At 45.5% G+C, this 19,828-nt stretch overlaps 1 protein-coding gene across 1 annotated transcript; it reads left to right on the top strand.

Annotated features, from left to right (window-relative positions):
* Positions 1-7,817: 7,817 nt before the first annotated feature.
* Positions 7,818-18,856, top strand: PTHLH (parathyroid hormone like hormone). The gene is made up of 4 exons (XM_064730386.1): positions 7,818-7,923; positions 8,948-9,071; positions 14,650-15,072; positions 18,588-18,856. The coding sequence occupies exons 2-4, from the start codon at positions 8,971-8,973 to the stop codon at positions 18,595-18,597; spliced, it is 534 nt and encodes a 177-aa protein (XP_064586456.1). The 5' UTR covers positions 7,818-7,923; positions 8,948-8,970; the 3' UTR covers positions 18,598-18,856.
* Positions 18,857-19,828: the final 972 nt, after the last annotated feature.

The raw sequence follows: 19,828 nt of genomic DNA, 5'->3' as shown, positions 1-19,828 counted from the left end.
GAGACTTGGCAAAACTTGACTGTCTTAGTTCAGCTTCTGTGTGTTTATGAGGAAAGACCTTAAAGTTTAAAAAAGGTGTTGTTTTGTGCATTCTTACACTCACTTTTTTTTTTTTTTATTTTTTTGTCAGTAAATGCATTTTGAGGCATAACAAGTAAACAGCTTACACAAGCCTGAGCCTGAAGATGAGCACCTGCACCTCGAATAAGATCATTGTTTGAGTAAGGTTTAAATAATTTAGTACAAATTGGCTTTCCTATAGGTGTTGACAAGCACATCATCACTAGTTACTAATGAGTGCAGGATTCCAGAGGTCTGCACAGATATCACCCTCCTCCTCCTCCCACTGCGCATGTGTCCCTCGAAACAAAGAATTTCACAAACAAGCACCTGGAGACCTTTGATTAAAAACCACCTGCTCTGAAGCTCTTGGGAAGACAGATTGCACAGTGTGCAGGTGGCCTCCACAGCACAGCTTGCTGATGTTTCTGATAGCTGGAGTCACTGAAATGAAGTTTGCTTCCCTCCCTCCCACACACATACCCAGCCCTTTGTGCTGCTTGGCCTCCTGAAAGGAGTTTATGAGTGTGCCCTCAAAGGGTCTGACACAGCCTGGCTGCAATGACAGGTCTGATGAGTCTAACAAACCCTGCCTTTGTCACAGGACAGGCCTTCCTTATCACTGATCACCTTTCAGCCTGCAAAAATAGTGATATTTGGTGAAAGGAGGACAAAAGCATCCCAGGGATAACCAGTGATTTGAGAGGCTTCACCACCTGTTGCACAATTTCTCCCTATTCATTCCTGTGTCTCTATGAAAAGCCATACAGATGCAATGAGATCTGACATCCCTCTCCCTGAGTCCTGCAGGCTCTTTATAAAATGGGATCCCTCCACTTTAATGTCATTTTTTTCTTGGCACAAGGTTCTTGAGGGAGTTTTGGTGCTGTGCTTTCAAAGATGGAACACGAGAAAGTGATGGGGAGCTCTGCTGCATCTGAGCTCACATGAGGGATTTCTGCAGTGCCTTGGGTCTGAAAGATTCCCTGGAAAGGACTGGAACAGCCTCACACCCGGAATTAATCAACTCCTTGTGGGAAAGCCCAGGAGCCTTTTCTGTCTGTGTGGAAACATAATTTCAAAAGTGATACATCACTAAGAGCTGGAGTTAACACTCATCACATTTCCATGCCCAGATACAGCCCTTTTCCAAAAGCAAGAGGCAGAGAAGGATCCAGGGGACCTCTGGATCCTTTAGATCTTCTTGCCCTGCTGCAGGGACAAAGCTTATCCAAGAGGGCAATTCCAGTTATTCAGACAGCAAGGGCATCACTTCCACAGGGCAAAGATGGGAAACCAACCTAAAGATGGTGTTTCTAACCTGAAAAGCTGTTGAGAAACCCAAATATTTCCAATACAATAGAATGCAAGCCCTTGCTGTTATTCTGGTCTGTGATGCTGTGACCTGCTGATGCCAAGGTGTGTGTTACAGCCTTGGACCTCAGTTCCTGGCAGCACAGCCACCTCCAATTCCCTGCTGGAGCTGTCCTCAGGCTGCCCTAGGCACAGCTGGCTTTGTTTCCACACCTTGTGTGGGGCCAGCCCTGAGTCATCCGGGAAAAACTCCCGGCTCTCACTCCCTCACCTGCCTGCTCCAGAACCCACGTTAGACTCCAGGTGTCTCAAGGGCTTGGAAAATCAATAAGAGCAGCAGAACCCAGGAATTCTGCCTGTAAATGTCCAGTCCTGCCCAGCGCCAGAACTCTTTTGGGCACCTTTACTCTTCCATCTCCCACAGCCACTGAAATGTTGTCAAGCATCTGGCAAAAATAGTCTAAATTCCTGACAAACAGAAAACAGCTTCTAGAGAGCACCATTTCTAAGTCAGATCAAACACACAGAGTAATATTTCTAGTTTTAAGAGAGATGAAATCTGGAGATGAAGGAGCAATTAACCTAATCTCAGTGTAAGGCAAGTTGTTATGAGAAACATTTTCCTTATCTTGAGATAAACAAATAATAGCTAATAGCTTTTATAGTTTATCCTTACTTATTTCTTCAGGTTAATTGAATTTCAAATTTGATAATCTAGTAAATTTAGAACTCTAACCTGCAAGGGTTAATTGAAACTCCTAAAAGGCATGATTGCTCACATCTCCTGCTGTCCAAGCTTATTAAGTATTTTGTCATGGGCAGCTCTCCAGGCTACATTTCACTGCTCAAGGCCTGATTACAGCAAGTGAGGTGGTCATTCCACTTTGCTTATTGCAGCCTAGAGGTCACAACCTATGGGACATCATGTCTGGAAAAGAAACCACACTGAGATTAAAGGAAATTCCATATTTAGAGAAGGGATGGCCATATATGATGTTGACCACCATCCAGATGAAATGCACAAAGAGAAGCAGTCTGGCTTCAATGAGAGCTGGACCGGATCCCATGACTTCTGGGAAGAGGTTAAAGATGCAGCTTGTTCAGTGGGAGTTCGGGATATGAAAGCAGATAATTAATGTGGTGTGAAAGAAGAGAATACAGGATCATTTTACTTGCATAGGAGCAAAGGAAGGAAGAAAGCACATCTGAATCAAAGCAGAGGATGTGCGTAACAGCTGCAGTCATCTCTACGTTTTAAAGCAAGAAGCACAAAAGCTTCTTTTGTGCAGACTGTGGATTACCAAAAATAATTAGGTTAACAAAACCAAAATGCATGAAACAAAGATATGTACTTTTGAAATGTTAGCTAATAAAGGCTACGCTCAAGGTAGAGCTTGTGATGATGCCTTTCTGCCCAGAATCACAGGCATGACTTCAGGCTTCACACAAACCTGTTCTCTCCATCAGTGTGGAAAGGCAGTCTGTCTTCTTAGCTGGGAAGTCAAATGAGACTAGATGATCCAAACTACAACTTTCTCCTGTGCTCCATAAGCTAGAGGAGTGGAAATGATTGAGCAAAACCATATCCAAGGAAAACACACCCCAACTCTGCTAGCCCTGTGTGGCTATGGGGAAGCCACAGCCTTTTTGCCCAAATAATCTTCAAAGATGATAAAGATAAAGATAAAGATGATAAAGATAAAGATAAAGATAAAGATAAAGATAAAGATAAAGATAAAGATAAAGATAAAGATAAAGATAAAGATAAAGAGAAAGAGAAAGAGAAAGAGAAAGAGAAAGAAAGAGAAAGAGAAAGAGAAAGAGAAAGAGAAAGAGAAAGATAAAGATAGATAAAGACAGATAAAGACGAAGAAGAAGACGAAGACAAAAGATAAAGATAAAGATAAAGATAAAGATAAAGATAAAGATAAAGATAAAGATAAAGATAAAGATAAAGATAAAGATAAAGATAGGATAAAGATAGTATGCCTTAACCACACCAGCCCTGTGTGCCACCAGAGAAGGAGACTTTTTAGTAGCTCACCACTTCTTTTCTCAGCTTTCAATTTCTTTCCATTGTTGTATGATGGCTGGCTGGAGTTCTCTTTGTTTAACCAAAAAAATTCCAAGAATAACTTCTCAGAATAACTGTTAGGTGGGATTTTTTTTCCTTTATTAAGTATTCAGCTTTCACCCATTGGAAAATATCAATTCATCACAAATGTAACCAGGAATGGTTTTAAGTCTGGGGTGGGAAGAAACTGAGAGAAACTGAGAGTCCAGGAATTAGGACTCTGAATCAGAGAAAGGGAGGACTTGACCTCTGGTGTCCCACAGCTCGGATGAGTACATTAACCACTAAGCCATTCCAAGGCAGGAGGTGAGTCTGTCTCGTCTCAGAAAAGTGTCTAAAGAGATGGATTTTGTTCCAGCACAGCGCAAAAACAAATTACAAATCTTCCCTCCCCGCACCTCTTCTTCTTTAAATTGAATTCTTGTTCTCCAGCCAGCCCAGCTTGGTATTAGTTTTGTGTGAGTTAAACAGACCAGACACGTTTCTTCCTGTTGGTATTTGATAGATATTCAGTAAAAGGGAAAAAAATAAAAAAGAAAAAAAAAAGAAAAAAAAGTTCGGTGTGTGTTTAGGTGTGTTTCAAGCTGGAGTCAAGGCCAGAGAGAGAATCGGGAACTCCAGGCCATGGCCGCACCACCATGGACAGCGCCCCGGGGCTGGAGCGGGGCCACGGAGCTGCCCCGGGATCCATCGCCGCCTCCTCGCCCTCGCCGCCGAAAATTGCTCCTCTCGCCGTCTGCCGGGTTCTAGGAACCAGACAGAAGATCTGGCAAAGCTCTCTCCTCCTCGGTTCCACGCAGCTTTTTTTGTGGTTTTTGGTTTTTTTTTTTTTTTTTTTTTTTTTTTTTTTTTTTTTTTTTTTTGCTTTGCCCCCATCCCGGCCCCGCCCGCCCTTTCTCGAGTGCATTAAATTGAATGCATATTGTCCAAATAAACGGCTTCCCTGTGTCAATAGCTGGGCTGGGGAACTCCGGCCGCCCCTGGGGTGCGAGAGGCGGCTCTGCTCAGCCACTCCATCGCTGTTTAATAAAGGACATTGCTGTGCTCACATGGAGCACCACGGAACGTCTGGGGCTTGCTGATGGGGAGGGGAAAAGCGCGTTTCTCCTTCTCCACGAGCAATCCTGTCACTCAGTGCGAAGATGACACCATGTCAGACGTGGAAAAAGGAGTTTCTCATTCCCGACGGGGAGGCAGAGGAGAGGAGAGCACCCTACATAAGCACTGCAGAGCAGGGCTGGAATGAGTGTGTGCTACAAAGTCTGCCCCAATCTGCGAGCAATTGCATCGCAGCCTTGTCCTCAAGCCCATCCTCGGAAAAATATTCCGGGGCTTCGCACCTCGCCTGCAGAAAGCCGAGCTCTCTGGTTTTAACCTCACCGGATCAGAAAGTTTGGGCAAACCAGGGGATTTCTGGTCCTCGCAGGACGAGTCCAGAGATCCCTGTGGTGCCGCTCCCTTCCCATCCCCGCCAGGCTCTCCAGCCTGTGTGTTTTTGTGCTGAACACCATTTTTTCCACCCCGGGATGGCTGGGGAGGTGAAACTCCCCGTCTGAACCGAAGCCCTGGACGGGTGCAACTGAGGTTATAGAAATCTGGGAGGGGAAATGACGAAAATGCTTTATTGTGAATAAAACAAGAGGGAGGAGGGAGAGGCGGAACTTCGCGGAGGTGAGGGATGGGGAGTTCGCGGAGCTGAGGGTTTATCCCGTCTCCGAGCGCCGGGCGGGGGTTTACTCATTATTTCCCTTTCTCCCTGGGGCTGCAAGGGCATCTCCTCCCCTGAGAGCTGAACCTGCCCCAGCCCTCGCTGGATTTTGTTTCGCTCCTTGAGCGGCTTCTGAGGGCAGCCCAAGGCAGAGCCCCTGGCCCTATTCCCCGCCCGGGAAAACCTGGGAAAGGGACTTATCTCTCCAGCCAAGCTCCCAGGTCAAACTCTTCGTAGAAAAGCTGATTTATGCCTGTTTATACGCATGGAAAAAAGGAGGCAGAAGCCAAGCGCGGCATCCCTCCAAAATCTCATTGTGTTTGAGGCGGGAAGACGGCAGATAGTGGAGTCAGAAAACTTAAAATTATAAAAGTTTGCCTTGTCGCGGCGGAGAGGGCTCGGCCAGCAGGGCAAACACGGGGTTTTGCCTCACCTGTGCACGGCTGGAGCCTTTCCCGGGGCAGACAGAACCAGGGGATCCCCCCGCGCATCCCGGCTGCAGAAACCTTTGACAGCCCCGCAAAGGTGTTGCGGGATTTTCCCTTCCCAGACACAGGACAAGCCGTGCCCGGGGGGCTCCGGGAGCGGCACAGATGTGGGGGTTGGAATAGCTCCTAAAGCTCCCAAAGCCGGTCCGTGCTCCAGCCCATCCCATCCCTTCTCGCCCCTCCGAGGCCGGGCACACCGGGAGATGCTGCAGGTGGAGCATCCCCCGCGGCATCCTGCGGGAAGGGAAGGTTTGAACCCCAGCTGAGGGGGCTTTTCTGCCCATCCTGCCCACGGAGGGGGGCTCGGGATTGCGGTGAGGCTTGGGACCAGGATTTTGCTCACGGGAACCTGAGTTTGCTCCTTTGTGTACGTGGCAGGTGACAAGGCGCTGCTGCACCCTCGGGGAGCAAGGGGGGCATGGGGTGATAATGACTCTCTTAAAATCCTTTGGCATTGCTCAGCCCCTGCCGGATTAGCACAGCCATAGTTGGGTTGTGTTAATTTTTTTTCTCTCTTCCCTCTTCCTTTTTTTTTTCTTTTTTTTTTTTTCTCCCAAGCCCACTGAGGCAGAGAAGAGGCAAACTCAGCCATAGGAAGGTGGTTAGTGATGTCACAAGTTTGGTCTTTTCAATAAAAGCAATGGAGAAGGGTCTCCCTCGCTATATATATTAGGGGAAGCTTCTGTTCTTCATAATAAAAAGAGCAGCAAGGGAGAAAAGCACCTGCTTTTAGCACCCTTTATTTAGCCCTAATCTATTACAGGCAGAATCAAAGCTCTGTAGGCTGGATTTTTGAAAAGAATTGCCTTTATTTTTTAAAAATTTTTATTCATTTAACTTCTTTTTTCCTTCTTTTTCTTTTTTTTTTTTTCTTCATTTTTCTCCTTTTTAAGCATAGAACATAGTTTTGGAAGCGATTGCTGAGAAGAGCAACCACTGTTGGCCAGAGTGATCTCTGAGAGGCACAGACAGCTGTAACTCAAGGAAAAGGTGAAGTGATAAATTGAGAAGAAACTTCAGGATTCTGAGTTTATAGAGGCTATTTACTTTTCCTGAGTCTGTAAAGGATGATGTGTGTTGGTTGTTGGTGGTTTTTTTTTTAAGAAATCATTTCTGGGGAGAGGAAATTCTAAAAATATTTGATGGAAATTTTACTTTTAACATGAGAAATACACCTTATGAGTTTGTGGGGGTTGTTTTCTGGGGATGTCACAATTATTTTTAACTAGTCGAAAGGGCAGTGTAAATCAAAGACGCCTATTAGCTATAAGTTTTAATTTATAGCCTACCAGGCGTTGAGGGAATTTATTTCCCGCATAAACGATTTAATGTTTTCAGCATGATTTCTATTTCAGCCTTTATGCTGTTTTATTTGCCTGTGCGGTGTGGAATCTGTGCTTTTAAACCGCGTCAGCTTAACTTCAAATAACCTGCAGGTAGAAAAACGCTTTGCTTTGCTCCTCAACCTTCCCGGAGCGCCTGCTTTGACTCGGGGGCAGGATGAGAAGGAGCCGGCACGCCTCAGTGTGTTTTGTTGCGGCTGGTGAGGGTGTTGGGAAAGCATTCACTGTAAATCAGGCTGTCAGCGGCTCCGCGGGCTCCGGGAGCATCCCGGGATGCTGCGGGCACGGAGCGGCGCTGCCAGGTGTGCGGGGAGCTGGGCGAGCTGGGCTTTCCCCCGGGATGGGGCTGGGGGCTAGGGCAGCGCTGCCCTGGCTCTGTCCCCGTGTCCCCTGGAGCAGCCGGGGCAGCGCCAACAGGCCGGAGAGGCGTCACCTTCGGCTTTCACAGCGGTGCTGTCCCTGCATGGAAAAGTTTAGTGCCTCCAAAATTTGTGTTGGTGCCCGCCGTGTTTCGGGGAAAACCGGGTTTAATCGGGTCTGCCCGGGGTTAACCGGGGCTCCGGTCCCCGCACAGCCCCGCGCCCTGGCCAGGCTGAGAAGGAGGGCGAAGTGGAAGGCGAAAAAAAGGGAGAGGAGGAGAAAACTTTCCACTGGTTTACTTTTTTGGCCAGGAGCGCCTGTGTTCATAGAGCGCGAGTCCTCCCCCCAGCCCTGCCCCTGCGCTCCCCCCCACGCCGCACAATTAGCATCATTAGGAGCCGACCCTCCGGCTAATAGGGGAGCGGCGAGCAGCCACGGTAGGTGCAAGGAGAGGCGGCGGCAGTCCCGGGCAGCGCTCGGGGCCTTGAGCTAAAAAGCGCTCCCAGCGATGGGAGGAATCCCCGCGGCAGGGGAGACGCTGGCCCGGGGGTAAACACAGAAAGGGAGAGCTGGAAGGTGAGCGGGAGAGGAGTGCGGCTGCAGGAGGTGCGGAGAGCTTGCTCGGAGTGCTCGGGGTCCGCTCAGTGCATGTGCTGCCGGGTGTTTCCCTTTCTTCGCTCCTCTTTGGAGCAGCGCTGACTCCCAGTCTCCGTTTTGGCTGCGGCTGTCCCGCCCGGGCTCTCGCTCTCTCCGCACATGTTCCTAGGGCGCCATCTCTTTGCAAAAGCCTCCGTCCTGCCGCAGGTCTCCCAGAGGCTGCTCCGGAGCGTGTGAACATCGCGGGCTGCAGCCCAGTCCAACCTGCCGAGCCAAGCGTGATTCCCGGCCCCTTCCCAGCTCGACCTTCCCGGCCCCGGAGCCTCCCGGGGCTGCCGCTCCTCCCAGCCCGCTCCGGCTCTCCAGACCTCTGCTTGCCTCTGTCCTTGTCACCGCTTGTCTCTCTCCTTGTCACCGCTTGTCTCTCTCCTTGTTGAGGACCAAAACTTTTCTGGCAGCTGGAGACGTGAACCTGACCCTTTTTTTTTATTTTTGCAGAGGTATTACTGAAAGATGTGGGGATGCGTTCCCTCTCAGCCTGTGTGTGTGTTTTGTGTGTCCGCGCGTGTTTACAGGGAAGCGAGCAGCTGAGCTGACTTTTGGGAATCTTTCCTTATCTGCAAAGAGGGCTTCTGCTGTAGCATAAAGCCCTGAGACAGTGGCTTAGCGGACTAGAACTAAGCAGGGCTCAGGGAATTCACTAAACCCCGCTCTACCCCTGCTCAGATGAGAGCTGGATGCTTTTTGAACTAACACCGAGAGAGATCTTGCCTGCGGGCAGCGAGAGACAGAGAGAGGGAGGGAGGGAGGGAAAGAGGGAGGGAGGGAGAGGCAGACAGCAAGGAAGGGAGAGAGACAGAGCGAAGTTTGGAAGGAGTGAGCCGAGAGCTCAGAAAGTTTGTTTTTCCTTCAGAGCCTCGGAGCTGGTAGAGCCGGAGCGGAGACTCCTTGAGGACGGCGCTGGCGCATCTGTCCCTGGGGACTGACCTCTCTTTCCTTGCAGGTTTTTAAGCCCCCGAGGATACAATGTTCGCTAAACTCTTCCAGCAGTGGAGTTTCGCTGTGTTCCTGCTGAGTTATTCCGTGCCCTCCTACGGGAGATCAGTCGAGGGGATTAGCCGCAGACTGTGAGTTTCTCTTTTTCTATTCTTCTTCGCCTTTTTCTTCTAAAGAAAGAAGACGGGGGCCGTGGGGATGGAGGGAAGGAGGGATGGAGGGAAGGCGGGATGGAGGGATGGAGGGAGGGAAGGAGGGATGGAGAGAAGGAGGGAAGGAGGGAGTCCTGGAGGCTCCGCAGCGCTGCCGACTCTGTGCTGGGCTGGCCCGGGTTACCTGCCCGGGTTACCTGCCCCAGGTGCTCACCTGAGAGCCAGGAGAAGGCATTGGGGCAGGGAAAAGGCGCTTTGCAGCTGTCTGACCTTAGAAAGCTCCAGGGAAGGTGATGTGAAAGCTCAGGGGCTTCTCTTCCCACACACCGGGGTGATTGTTGTGCAGCTGCCTGGGACCCTGGCAGGGAGCATCCCGGTTTATCCAAATGCTGTGTGTGTGTTACACTGATTTAGAGACGCTTCTCGGGCTCTGGCGTGGAGCCAATATTGATAGGGGTAGGGGAAACATGCAGAAGTGAGGGCCATCATGACACTGAAGTACTGAACAATTTCTTTGGACTTCTGCCACTTGAGGGGGAAAAAATTCCAGAGGGAGTCCAGTATCTTACTTATAGGCAGAGGCATATTTTTTGATAAATGATAGTGTAACTTAAGACAGTCTGTTCAGGAAATGACCTTTTTGCTTCTTCCAAAATAATCAGCCTGGTTTATAGTAATAGCCGTACACAAAGTGCAGGAGAGGGCTCTGTGCTGATGCAGGAGCAGCTCTCTCACACATCCAACTCCCTGGCTTTCTCTGGACTTGCATCAGATTTTCTAAGGAAGAAACACCTCAGCCACACTGGGGAGGGCTGTATTGTTATTCAGTTCCAAAGGAAGCCAAGCTGGAGAAAGAGGGCTGGAAAATCCGATCACAACTTACAGGGAAACATGACACAGCAAACAATTTCAGATGGGTTTCCTTGTAAATGTTTTATTGCATACGTAAAGAAAAGATCTCCAAATAGCATTTCCTCTGCCAGTTAAGCAACACACATAATAATAATAATGATAATTAAAAAAAACCCCAAACACCCAAAAGAAAAAAAAAAATTACCCCAGGTGAAGCGACTTCAGACACACCTAAAGTTTGGCACCAGGCAGAGAGCTATTACAAATCTCCTACAGCAAATTGTGTAGAACATGTTATTGCTGATAATGTTACAGTGTATTATTCTCAGTCCATTAACTTTTAACTGCTTTGTACTCCTGAAAGCTGTTCTTGGGCTGTTTCTTTCTTTTGGGACCATATTGTATAGAGAAATCAAACTTCAGTTTCAAAAATAAATAAAAAAAAGAAAATAGTTGAAGTGCAGTTAGATGCTGTTATTTTCTTGGCTAGGAAACTGAACTGGATCTGAGCCAAAATTCGTGGTAAAAAAAAAAAAAGAAAAAGATTTGCAGAGAAATACTCTAAAAAGATTTGCAGAGAAATACTCTTTCTCTTTTTGAAGTTAGCGCAGTTCTAACACTTGTTTTTAAAGGTCAGGATTCCCAGCTTCCCCATTCTGTCCTGACAGGGGGGAAGAAAAGTGTAAGCTAACCAGTGAAAAGGCATTTCTCAGCCCCCTCTTTGCTCAGGCATGTAAAACACACACAAGAAACCAGTCAGCTGTCAGTTAGTGGCATTCGTGTAGTTTTGTTTGTGGGCACAGCACAAACACAGACACCACACTCAAACATGTGTCCTGTTTTAATATCACCACAAACCATTCCTAGAGTTAATGGTTAATAACTCATTTAGGCTTCGAGATTTTTTTTCTCTCAGTCAAAAACTTCAGCCAGTAGTGGATGAAAATACTGAAGCACATTATTATAGACATGCAAAAATAATCAAAATTACATAGGCCTGGTTCTACAGACTTTGCTGAAGCAAATATCTCATGGCAAGCAACAGCAAATTTTCCCAAGAAAAGATTTCCAGACATGTTATTTGTTATAGGAGTGCTTTAGCTGCTAAAGAACTTCTGAGAAACCAGTAATGTCTCAAAATGAAATTACATATTTTTATCATCATGTCCAGACATCGCAGCATCGTGTCCCTAAATCTGTTCAAAATACTTTTCTGAAGCCTGAGATAGGTTGAGCAGATTTCCCTCCCTTTGGAGCCAGTGGCAAGGGCACTCACAGTCTTGCAAAATACAGAGAGCTGACTGAATCCTCCTCAGTTATTTTGTTGAATTTAGGATCAGACCCAACATGAACAGTCAAGGATAATAACAGCTAAATAAGAGCAGCTCTCTGAGATAGAAAGTGGTAGCTTGAAGAATGTTGCCTTTTAGAAATGCTAGATATCTCAAGGAAAAAAAAGGAATGTGTCTGAAAAGAGCAGCTTATCTGGAAGTACGTGAAGTCAGGATAGTCACAAGTCATGGATTTCTGCTGCTCTCCCCATGAGGAGACACTCAGCCTCATGTGTACACAGTGTACTTGGATCCAGTAATTAGTTTGGATGCTCTGGTCAAGTACAAACCATCAACATCCCTCCCTCAAAAGTGTCTGCCACATGCAAGCTTAGCATTTACTGCTCTTGGTTTGGGTACAGGATCCTTCTCCTTGGAGGAGAGGTGTGTTTTACAGAAGGATGGAAGGGACCTCTAGTGGGTCATCTTAACCCTAACAGCCTGATGTTTTTTTCCATATTGTGGCCAATATGTGAATGCAATCATTGCAGCCTCCATTGCCTTCCTGCTCTGAGTGTGTGGGTGAGATATTGTTGATATCTCCATTATGAAGCACTCCTTACATCAGTCCTCTTGGACAAGCCTTTCTCCATGGCTTACAAACACAGGAGTTATTCAAACAACTGAGGCAGAAAGAGGCAGGAGGTCACAGAGATATGTATCTACCACATCTTTGTTTCAAGGAGGTCTTTTTGGTCTTGAGTATACAAAGGAAGCTGGTAGGCAAAATGTAATCCTTAAGTCTGGCTGAGTAATAGAAGTCATGTGAAATGTAACACTACATAATGTTATACAATCATCTGGAATAGCAGAATGTTATTTGGGGCCAGACTTGATGCTAAATATCATACAGACATTTAAAGAGAAACCTTCCCTCTTTGGCACACCAGTGCCTCACACGTCAATCCCTGCATTATTTTGGAAATGCATACTCACTCAAGATGTAGATCTTGTAATGCTCTCTGACTGCCTTGTGTGTACTGGAACCAAATGTTTAGCTCTCAGCTCTGTAAAATGGAATAGGCTTTCAATCAAGAGGACTTTAATAACAGGCTTTGGAGAGTCGAGATTTTGTCACAGTGGGGAAGTTGACCAAATACACATTAGAGGATTAAGGCAGCTTTGGGTTGTCTGTGATAGAAGGAATTATGCTTGGTAGTTCACAAGAGGCAGTAGGAAAGCTTTGCTCATCACACGAGACACTGGTTTACACTCCCTAAAGCACAGGGATTTCATACACTTTCTATGAACTGGGACAGGGAAAGCAGAAATGCATTTCCCATGCAAATTTGCTGAGAAAACAGACTCCTGAAGCTCAGAATGTAACCTGAGTCACACTGGACAGCCTGACAGGCAGCACAGAGGTAGTCAGGGTGAACACAGGGTGCTGGGCTTGCAACTCAGGCTGGCCCTAATGAGAAGGGTGTTGGAGATGGCTCTTGTTCAAAAAACTTCTTCTGAGGCAGATCACAAGCTTGTGCTAATGGTCACAGCTGCACTGAAGGGAAAGACAATATAGGATCAGCTGAATGCATTATCACATTGCATTTTTGCTTAGGGACATTTAGAAGAGGGGTATAAAATATTTGTCCTAAAGGCTGAAGTCATCCAAAACTGATTTTGGGACACTTAAAACACAGACAATATTTGATGGCATGTGCACTCACAAGCCTCTGTATGTGCAGAGCTGATTTTGAGCAAGATTTTGACAGTCATCTTCCAGTCTCATTGTGGAATGGGGGAAAGCTGCTGTTTGAATTTTGCACTGAGCAATAGAGATGTAGTATCACTTCAATCCATCACTTGAACCCAATACTCAGAAAGTAAATTATATAATACTCTACAAGACAGAAATTGAAGGGGATGCTCTTAGAACAGAGCTGCTTGAAATTGCCAACTTCCAATAACTCTACTGTTGATCAAGCCATAAACCTGACGAGTTTGGCTGAGGGGACTGAGAAAGAGAACCTGCAGAACACTCCCAAATATTTTGCATTTTCAAATCTGGAAATGTAGCAGGAAAAAGAGGGATGGGATGGAAGGAATATTCACTCTCAGTGATGTGTCTTCTTCCAGTTCACCTGCATGCAGACACCACTTCTTACCCAGCTAACTGACCAAATGATTGTAGGACAAGCAAGGCAGTGAATGGAATTTCTTTGGCCAGTGAGAATCCAGTCACATGCCATATCCTGATGCAAGAGGAGAGATTCCATGGCCAAACTCTGCATGCTGGAGTAGAGAAATTGGAAGGATGAACTGTATTATTGTATTCATGGGAACGTAGCTAAAATCCCAGCTTGTGCTCTGTCTGTGGTTTGCAGCACAGCTGTGCATCTATTCCACTTCAAGAAAAAGGCATGTATTTTCTCACATTTTCTCTGGTTATTTATTATCCAGGTGTCATTTGTAGCTTCTTTCCTCAGATGTTTAATACATTCCTTGCCAGTACAACATCTCTAAAAGACAGATAGCTACTCAGCTCCCAGTTCCTTGAAAACAAGGCAGAGCTCAGTGTAGCAAAAGGTCAGGATGAACTCTGGAGAAACCACTCTAAAAAACAAGGATGCTCTTGAAGAAGATCCAGTGAAGAGGGTTAGCATAAAATTCAAACAGCACAGCAGACAAGAAATTTGGCCCCAAAAATTCACATTTCAAGCAATACTAGGAGGGCATCTAAAACAATAATTAGACACAAGTGAGCAAGCAGTAAATCCACAGGAGTGGCTGAGGCTCTTCTCTGCTGATGTTCAGGCTGCCTCCTTGCATAGCTCATTATGAACTGAAGTGCCTGTGCTTTAGGCACCCAAATTCAAATATTTTTCCCTTACACTCCTGCATTTGCACTTATTAAAATGTAGGAGTAAAATGCACTTTTATGTGCTTGTTTATGTTTTTGAAGTACATGACTGAGCAGAAAAGAATCACCAGAATGATGCTGTATAAACACTGCTTCCTGCTCCAGCACAAGTGCTGGGTTTCCCCTCTCTTGCTGCATTATCTGACCCTTTAGTTTTCCTATCTCTGAGCAGGAGAGATAGGAACAGCCTTCCTGCTTTTACTGCCCCAAGTGTGATATATTAAGAGTCATGATGCTTTCCTAGAACAGGGCAGTGACTAATCCAGCTCCGGTGGTGTGTGATCGGTCAGCTGAGAATTATTACCCGCTTAGGTCTTCCTCTTCTCTGCTGACAGCAGCTACTCTGAGGATGAAGCAGGACTTGCTCCAGCAGTCTGGCTTCACTGGATGTCTCCAAGCCTGGTACATGATCACTGTGGCCACCACAGCCCGAGAAGAGAGGAGCTTTGCCAAACACTGGGCAATAACCAAATCCTAAACATTTTTTCCCCTCTCCTCTCTTTTCTCCCTTTAGCAAACGGGCTGTATCAGAGCACCAGCTACTGCATGACAAGGGCAAGTCAATCCAAGACTTAAGAAGAAGAATATTCCTCCAAAATCTAATCGAAGGTGTCAACACTGCAGAGATCCGGGCAACGTCGGAGGTGTCACCAAACCCCAAACCTGCCACCAACACCAAGAACTACCCTGTCCGCTTTGGCAGTGAGGATGAGGGCAGATACCTCACTCAGGAGACAAATAAATCACAGACCTACAAGGAGCAGCCCCTGAAGGCGTCAGGGAAGAAAAAGAAAGCAAAGCCTGGAAAACGTAAGGAGCAAGAAAAGAAAAAGAGGCGAACCCGCTCAGCTTGGCTAAATCCTGGCTCGTACGGCGACGTCGTGACCGAGAGCCCACTCTTGGACATCTCTGTTACTACACATAATCAAACTTTAAGGTAATTCTGCTGTATTCTTTTGGGGAGCATGCCATGTGTTTAACTGAAGTTGTTATCCCTTGGTGGGAGAGGCTGAGGCCAAGGCCTTGCTCAAACTGGGAGTAAAAGCAGATTTTTGTGCTCGTGACTTGGCAGTGGCTTTTCAAGCACAGTCTCTGCAGGTAAGTGCCTCTCCCACCTTGCACTGGGGACAGAGCCTTTCTTTCCTATGAGACACAATTCACATAAACAACTTATTGCCAGAATCTGTTCCTGAAGCTGAGTAGCAAGTGAAGGTAATTCTGTAAAAAGGAAGCACATCACAGTCACTAAATTTTCCCTTCCTGCTTTAACTGTAGCGTATCTCACATCGTATCTTGGTCCCACACTTGGGCCTCAGCAGATTGAAAGATTTGACTTTTATTTAAGGCTTTGCATCCATAAAATGGCGAAGTTTTCTCTCCTTCCTCTCAACACCTCCCCTTTTTGGCAATTTTCCTACCCTTGCTTTACAGTTTTTCATTTCACAGTTTAACCTTAGGGGAGAACATGGAAAAATTTTCTCTCAGTAATATCTGCAAACAACGCAGACCGGCCTTTCACCATAAAATTTTCCCTGCCATTAGGATTTTCTAATTCAGCTCCATCCTTTTGCCAGCTTGTGAAGCAATTACATTGCTGCTTAAAAATGTTTGGCATTGCTCTTGGAGAGGGACATATTTCCCTCATGCATGACAGTAAAGGGTTTTTAGGGCAGTGGCCTGGAGACATCAGCCTGGATGTCCCAAGTGAATCATCCCCTTGCAGTCATCTCAGCTTGAGTGGAAATCTGCACACTTGAAGACAAAGCCAAGGATTCCACTCTTCATTCCTCCTCAAATGTTTGCATTTCACAGCAAAACCCCATCCTTTTCTCTCCTCCTGCCCTTCACCTTGGCAGAACAGAGACATCTGAGCAGTGCCACTTGCTTGCAGCAAATCCCTTGGAAAGAGACACCAGCTGTGGGATTTACTGAAAATCCATCCTGGGTTTAGCTTTACAGGCCACAGCTTGCAATGTGTGCTCCATCACCTCAGTTCCTGCTGGCATCTACAGGAGCTGCCAACACCTGGGGCTGGGCACTCAGACCATGGGCCAGGATATCCCAGAACATGGGCCAGGGTATCCCAGACCATAAACCAGGGTATCCCAGACCATAAACCAGGGTATCCCAGACCATAAACCAGGGTATCCCTGACCATAAACCAGGATATCCCAGACCATAAACCAGGGTATCCCTGACCATAAACCAGGATGTCTCAGACATAAACCAGGACATTCCTGACCATAAACCAGGATATCCCAGACCACAGACCAGTTGGCATGGCTGTAGCAGGTAGGAGGGAATTAAGGGACACTGATTTGTCTCAGCATCTTAGGAAAGGCAAGCTTAAGGATCCCACTCAGGAGGTTTCAACTGATACCAAGGGACTGTGTTGGTCAGTAAACAGCACCTGTCTTGAGCACAAAGAAATCTAGAATGTAGAAAAAAACATCCTAGGGAATTTCAGCAGTTCATTTTCTTGCTGTGGTGTCTTTGATGTCCATCTAATGGGATAGAAAAGAGCTGCAGGTACAACCCTGCTCATTTTCTCAGTTCAGCCTTTCTGTTTGAAGAGTGTCTGGGTGGCTGAAGGCTCTCAGCTTTACTGTGGAGCCCAACATCCAAATGCAGCATTTCTCACAGATTCCTAAAAATGACCTGCATTTTAGATAATTAATTGGAGATTATTAAACAAGGAGAATCCATTAAAAAAGGAAATGGGAATTCCTCCTCCACAAGTACAGAGAACATGTTGGTTCAGCCCTAACAAACTTCTAGTACCTGAGTTTTTAGTAATCTCAGTAGGCTGGCAGAAGATATAAACTTTGAGCATGATTTTCACTGTATCTCTGTGCATCTTTTCTGCTGGATTAAATCTTCATGCCAATTCTCTCTGATCAGTCTCAAAAAAAAAAAATTTTGGGTTTAGTTCCAAAAAAATGGGCAACAATAATATAAACTCTACATCTCTTGACTTACTACAAGGAGTATCTCATGGAAGAAGCCAAACTTGCTAAACCTAAGTCCAAATCACAGAATGCAGCTTGCAAATTATCATTAGTACAGAGCCCACTGTCAAGATGTGACTTAGCTTAAACTTTAAAACCAAGCCTAAAATCCAGGCTAAAATGAAAATGTCACCCTCTTTGAAGTAGACTTGAGTAGTGCAGACACACACACATACACAGCCATGCTGTATGAATTATGTGCCATTGTTACACCTCTTGGAGTATATCCTGAAATGGACCCTAATATTGTTGCTAGCTGATTATCAAGGAGCTTCATGCTAGCATTTCCATTCCAGGCACTTTAAAAGTTATTTCTCATGGACATTCCAGCTTTATTTCCATTTAAGTTAAATTAAGGTGCTCTTAATTTCCAAGAAAACCTTTTGAATGAGTAAACTCCCAAATGACAGATGTACTTTCCCTTTTAATGTGCATGCTAAGAAAACCTTTTAAACTCTCCAGGAGCTGAGTTTTGTTGTGCCTCACACCCCCACGGGCTGTTACCCCCAGCTCTGGTGATCAGTCCTGCAGCAGAGGGAATCCCCACTCCATCCTGTATGTCCACATTCCACCCTCGGGTGTTTCCCAGGGAACCCCTAAAAAACACATGTGCTGCTCACAGGGACAGGAGGGGAAAAAGCACCTCAACCCTTCAGCATTTCCTGCAGCACCTCGTGTTGGAGTACAAGGAATCCACTGAAAGCTGTGCTTTGTTCTCATGGGGAGAGAGCTCACAGCAGCCTGCAGCATCCCCTGGCAAGCTCCCAGCTGATTGCTGGATGCAGCAGGAGCTGCAGGGTGACAGCATGGCATGGTTGCTTTCTCTCAGGACCAAGCTGTCTGGCTCCCAGAGAGAACAGTTCAGGATTAGAGGGTTATTATTCAGGATTATTTTCACTCAGTCAGGCACAGGAGGAGATGCTATCAAGGGTGTGTTCGCTCTGAGCCCTGAGCTTTGCAGACACACACCACAGCCTAAGGGGTGCTCTATCAGTGGGAAAAAGAGACCAAATAAGCTCCATGGCACTGTTTTAATCAGAACATGGCATCACACCCCAGCAGAATTGACAAGGAGTACTGTATTTCTTTTTTCAGCACTTGACATTTTTATCATAGGGTGATACAATTATTCTGCCTGTAGCACTCAGGAATCTTTTGCATGAGGCTCTGAATAAAAAAAAGCCCCTTTCCATTCCTCTGAGCATGACAAACTGTGGGTCATCACACTCCTAGAGGGGTTGCGTTGAGAAAAACATAACAGAGATCTTGAATAAATGTGTAAAACTGTGACATGGTCAAACCACCACTGGCAGATAGTTACTAGCAGGGCACATCTGTTACAGTCTGTGGCACTCTTGACATTGATTCTATGTCCACACATTTGAAGTGAAAAAGTGAAAATTAATAATTTTTTTGTTTTTCCTGTCCCTTCTTGTCTTTGCAGGAGGCGCTGACATTTTCAGCAAGAGATATTTGGAAGACACATTGCAGTATTCTGTAATAGTGAACATATGGGAAGTATTAAAATATTTATTACCTGTAAATATTGTAAATGCTCAGAATAAAACCTTTTCCCCCCATTGCTCTCTGAAACTGCACATTTGGTTATTGTGAATTTTCCTTTTTTTTTTTTTTTGGCTAAGGCTAAGACAATTATTATTGTCCCATTTACCATAATTTATTTTGTTGACTGGTGTATTTATTTTGTGAACGTATCTTGGTGCTGCTGACTTTCTATATTTTTTGTAACATAATGCACTTTAGATATACATATTGAGTACATTGATAACTGACATAAAATGTTCCTGTTTTGTGGTTGATTTCAATGAATGCCTGCATACAATTGTCCAAATTGATTTTCCTTTGTGCATGTATAATAGCAGTATTTTAAAATTTGTAAAGAATGTCTAATAAAATATAATCTAATTAAACCATGACTCAGAAGGAAAAATGTGTTTTTTGGGGAATTTCAAGAGCAGGAACAACTCTTTTATAGTTGCTACATCTGAAAATTGTTTTAAATGTAATATTGTTTACATTGGTCTAAACTCCCACATTTTCACATTAGCTTTCACTTAAAGATCACTCAGAACATGTTTTTGTTCCAGTGCTCTATTTCAAGTTAGTTTGGTTGCTGAACAACCTGGGGTGGAAAAAGGTCCCAGAGCAGGGAAACAGATTCCAAAACTGCCCAGGCCCAGAATCCCAAATTTGGCTCTCTGTGGATGAGACCAGCTAAGAGAGAGACCCCCTTAAGACTTCATATCCACTGGCTGAAGGAAACACAACAAAAAACTCATGGTCTATCCCTTTTTCTTGCTTTTATCACTTTCCTGTTCAAATCGCAGCAGCTGCTGTGGGGGCAACCTGAGTAAAGAGAATTGTTTGACAGAGATATCTGAACCTTGCAGAGTCCAACTGAATTTCCTCTGTCCCGCTCCTTCAGCACCAGCAGCACCAGAAAAAAGGCAAGCATGGAAAAATAAATTACAAATCCTGGGAATTTTGAGATAGTTCTTGTAATTGTTGCTCTGTCCTGTAGTTGCCAAACTTTTCTTTTTTCCTCTTCTTTCCTTTTTTTTTTTAAGTGCCATCTTTTTCCATTGCCAAAGTACAGCCATCATGTAATATAAACCAGATGTATTTCTGCTCCCTACCCAATCTTGCAGAAAAACTACCTCCAAG

Source organism: Zonotrichia leucophrys, chromosome 1A (assembly GCF_028769735.1).
Source record: "Zonotrichia leucophrys gambelii isolate GWCS_2022_RI chromosome 1A, RI_Zleu_2.0, whole genome shotgun sequence".
Classification (NCBI taxonomy): Eukaryota; Metazoa; Chordata; class Aves; order Passeriformes; family Passerellidae; genus Zonotrichia; species Zonotrichia leucophrys.
The sequence above is the reverse complement of the archived record's forward strand: the minus strand, read 5'-3'. Positions and strand labels throughout refer to the sequence as shown.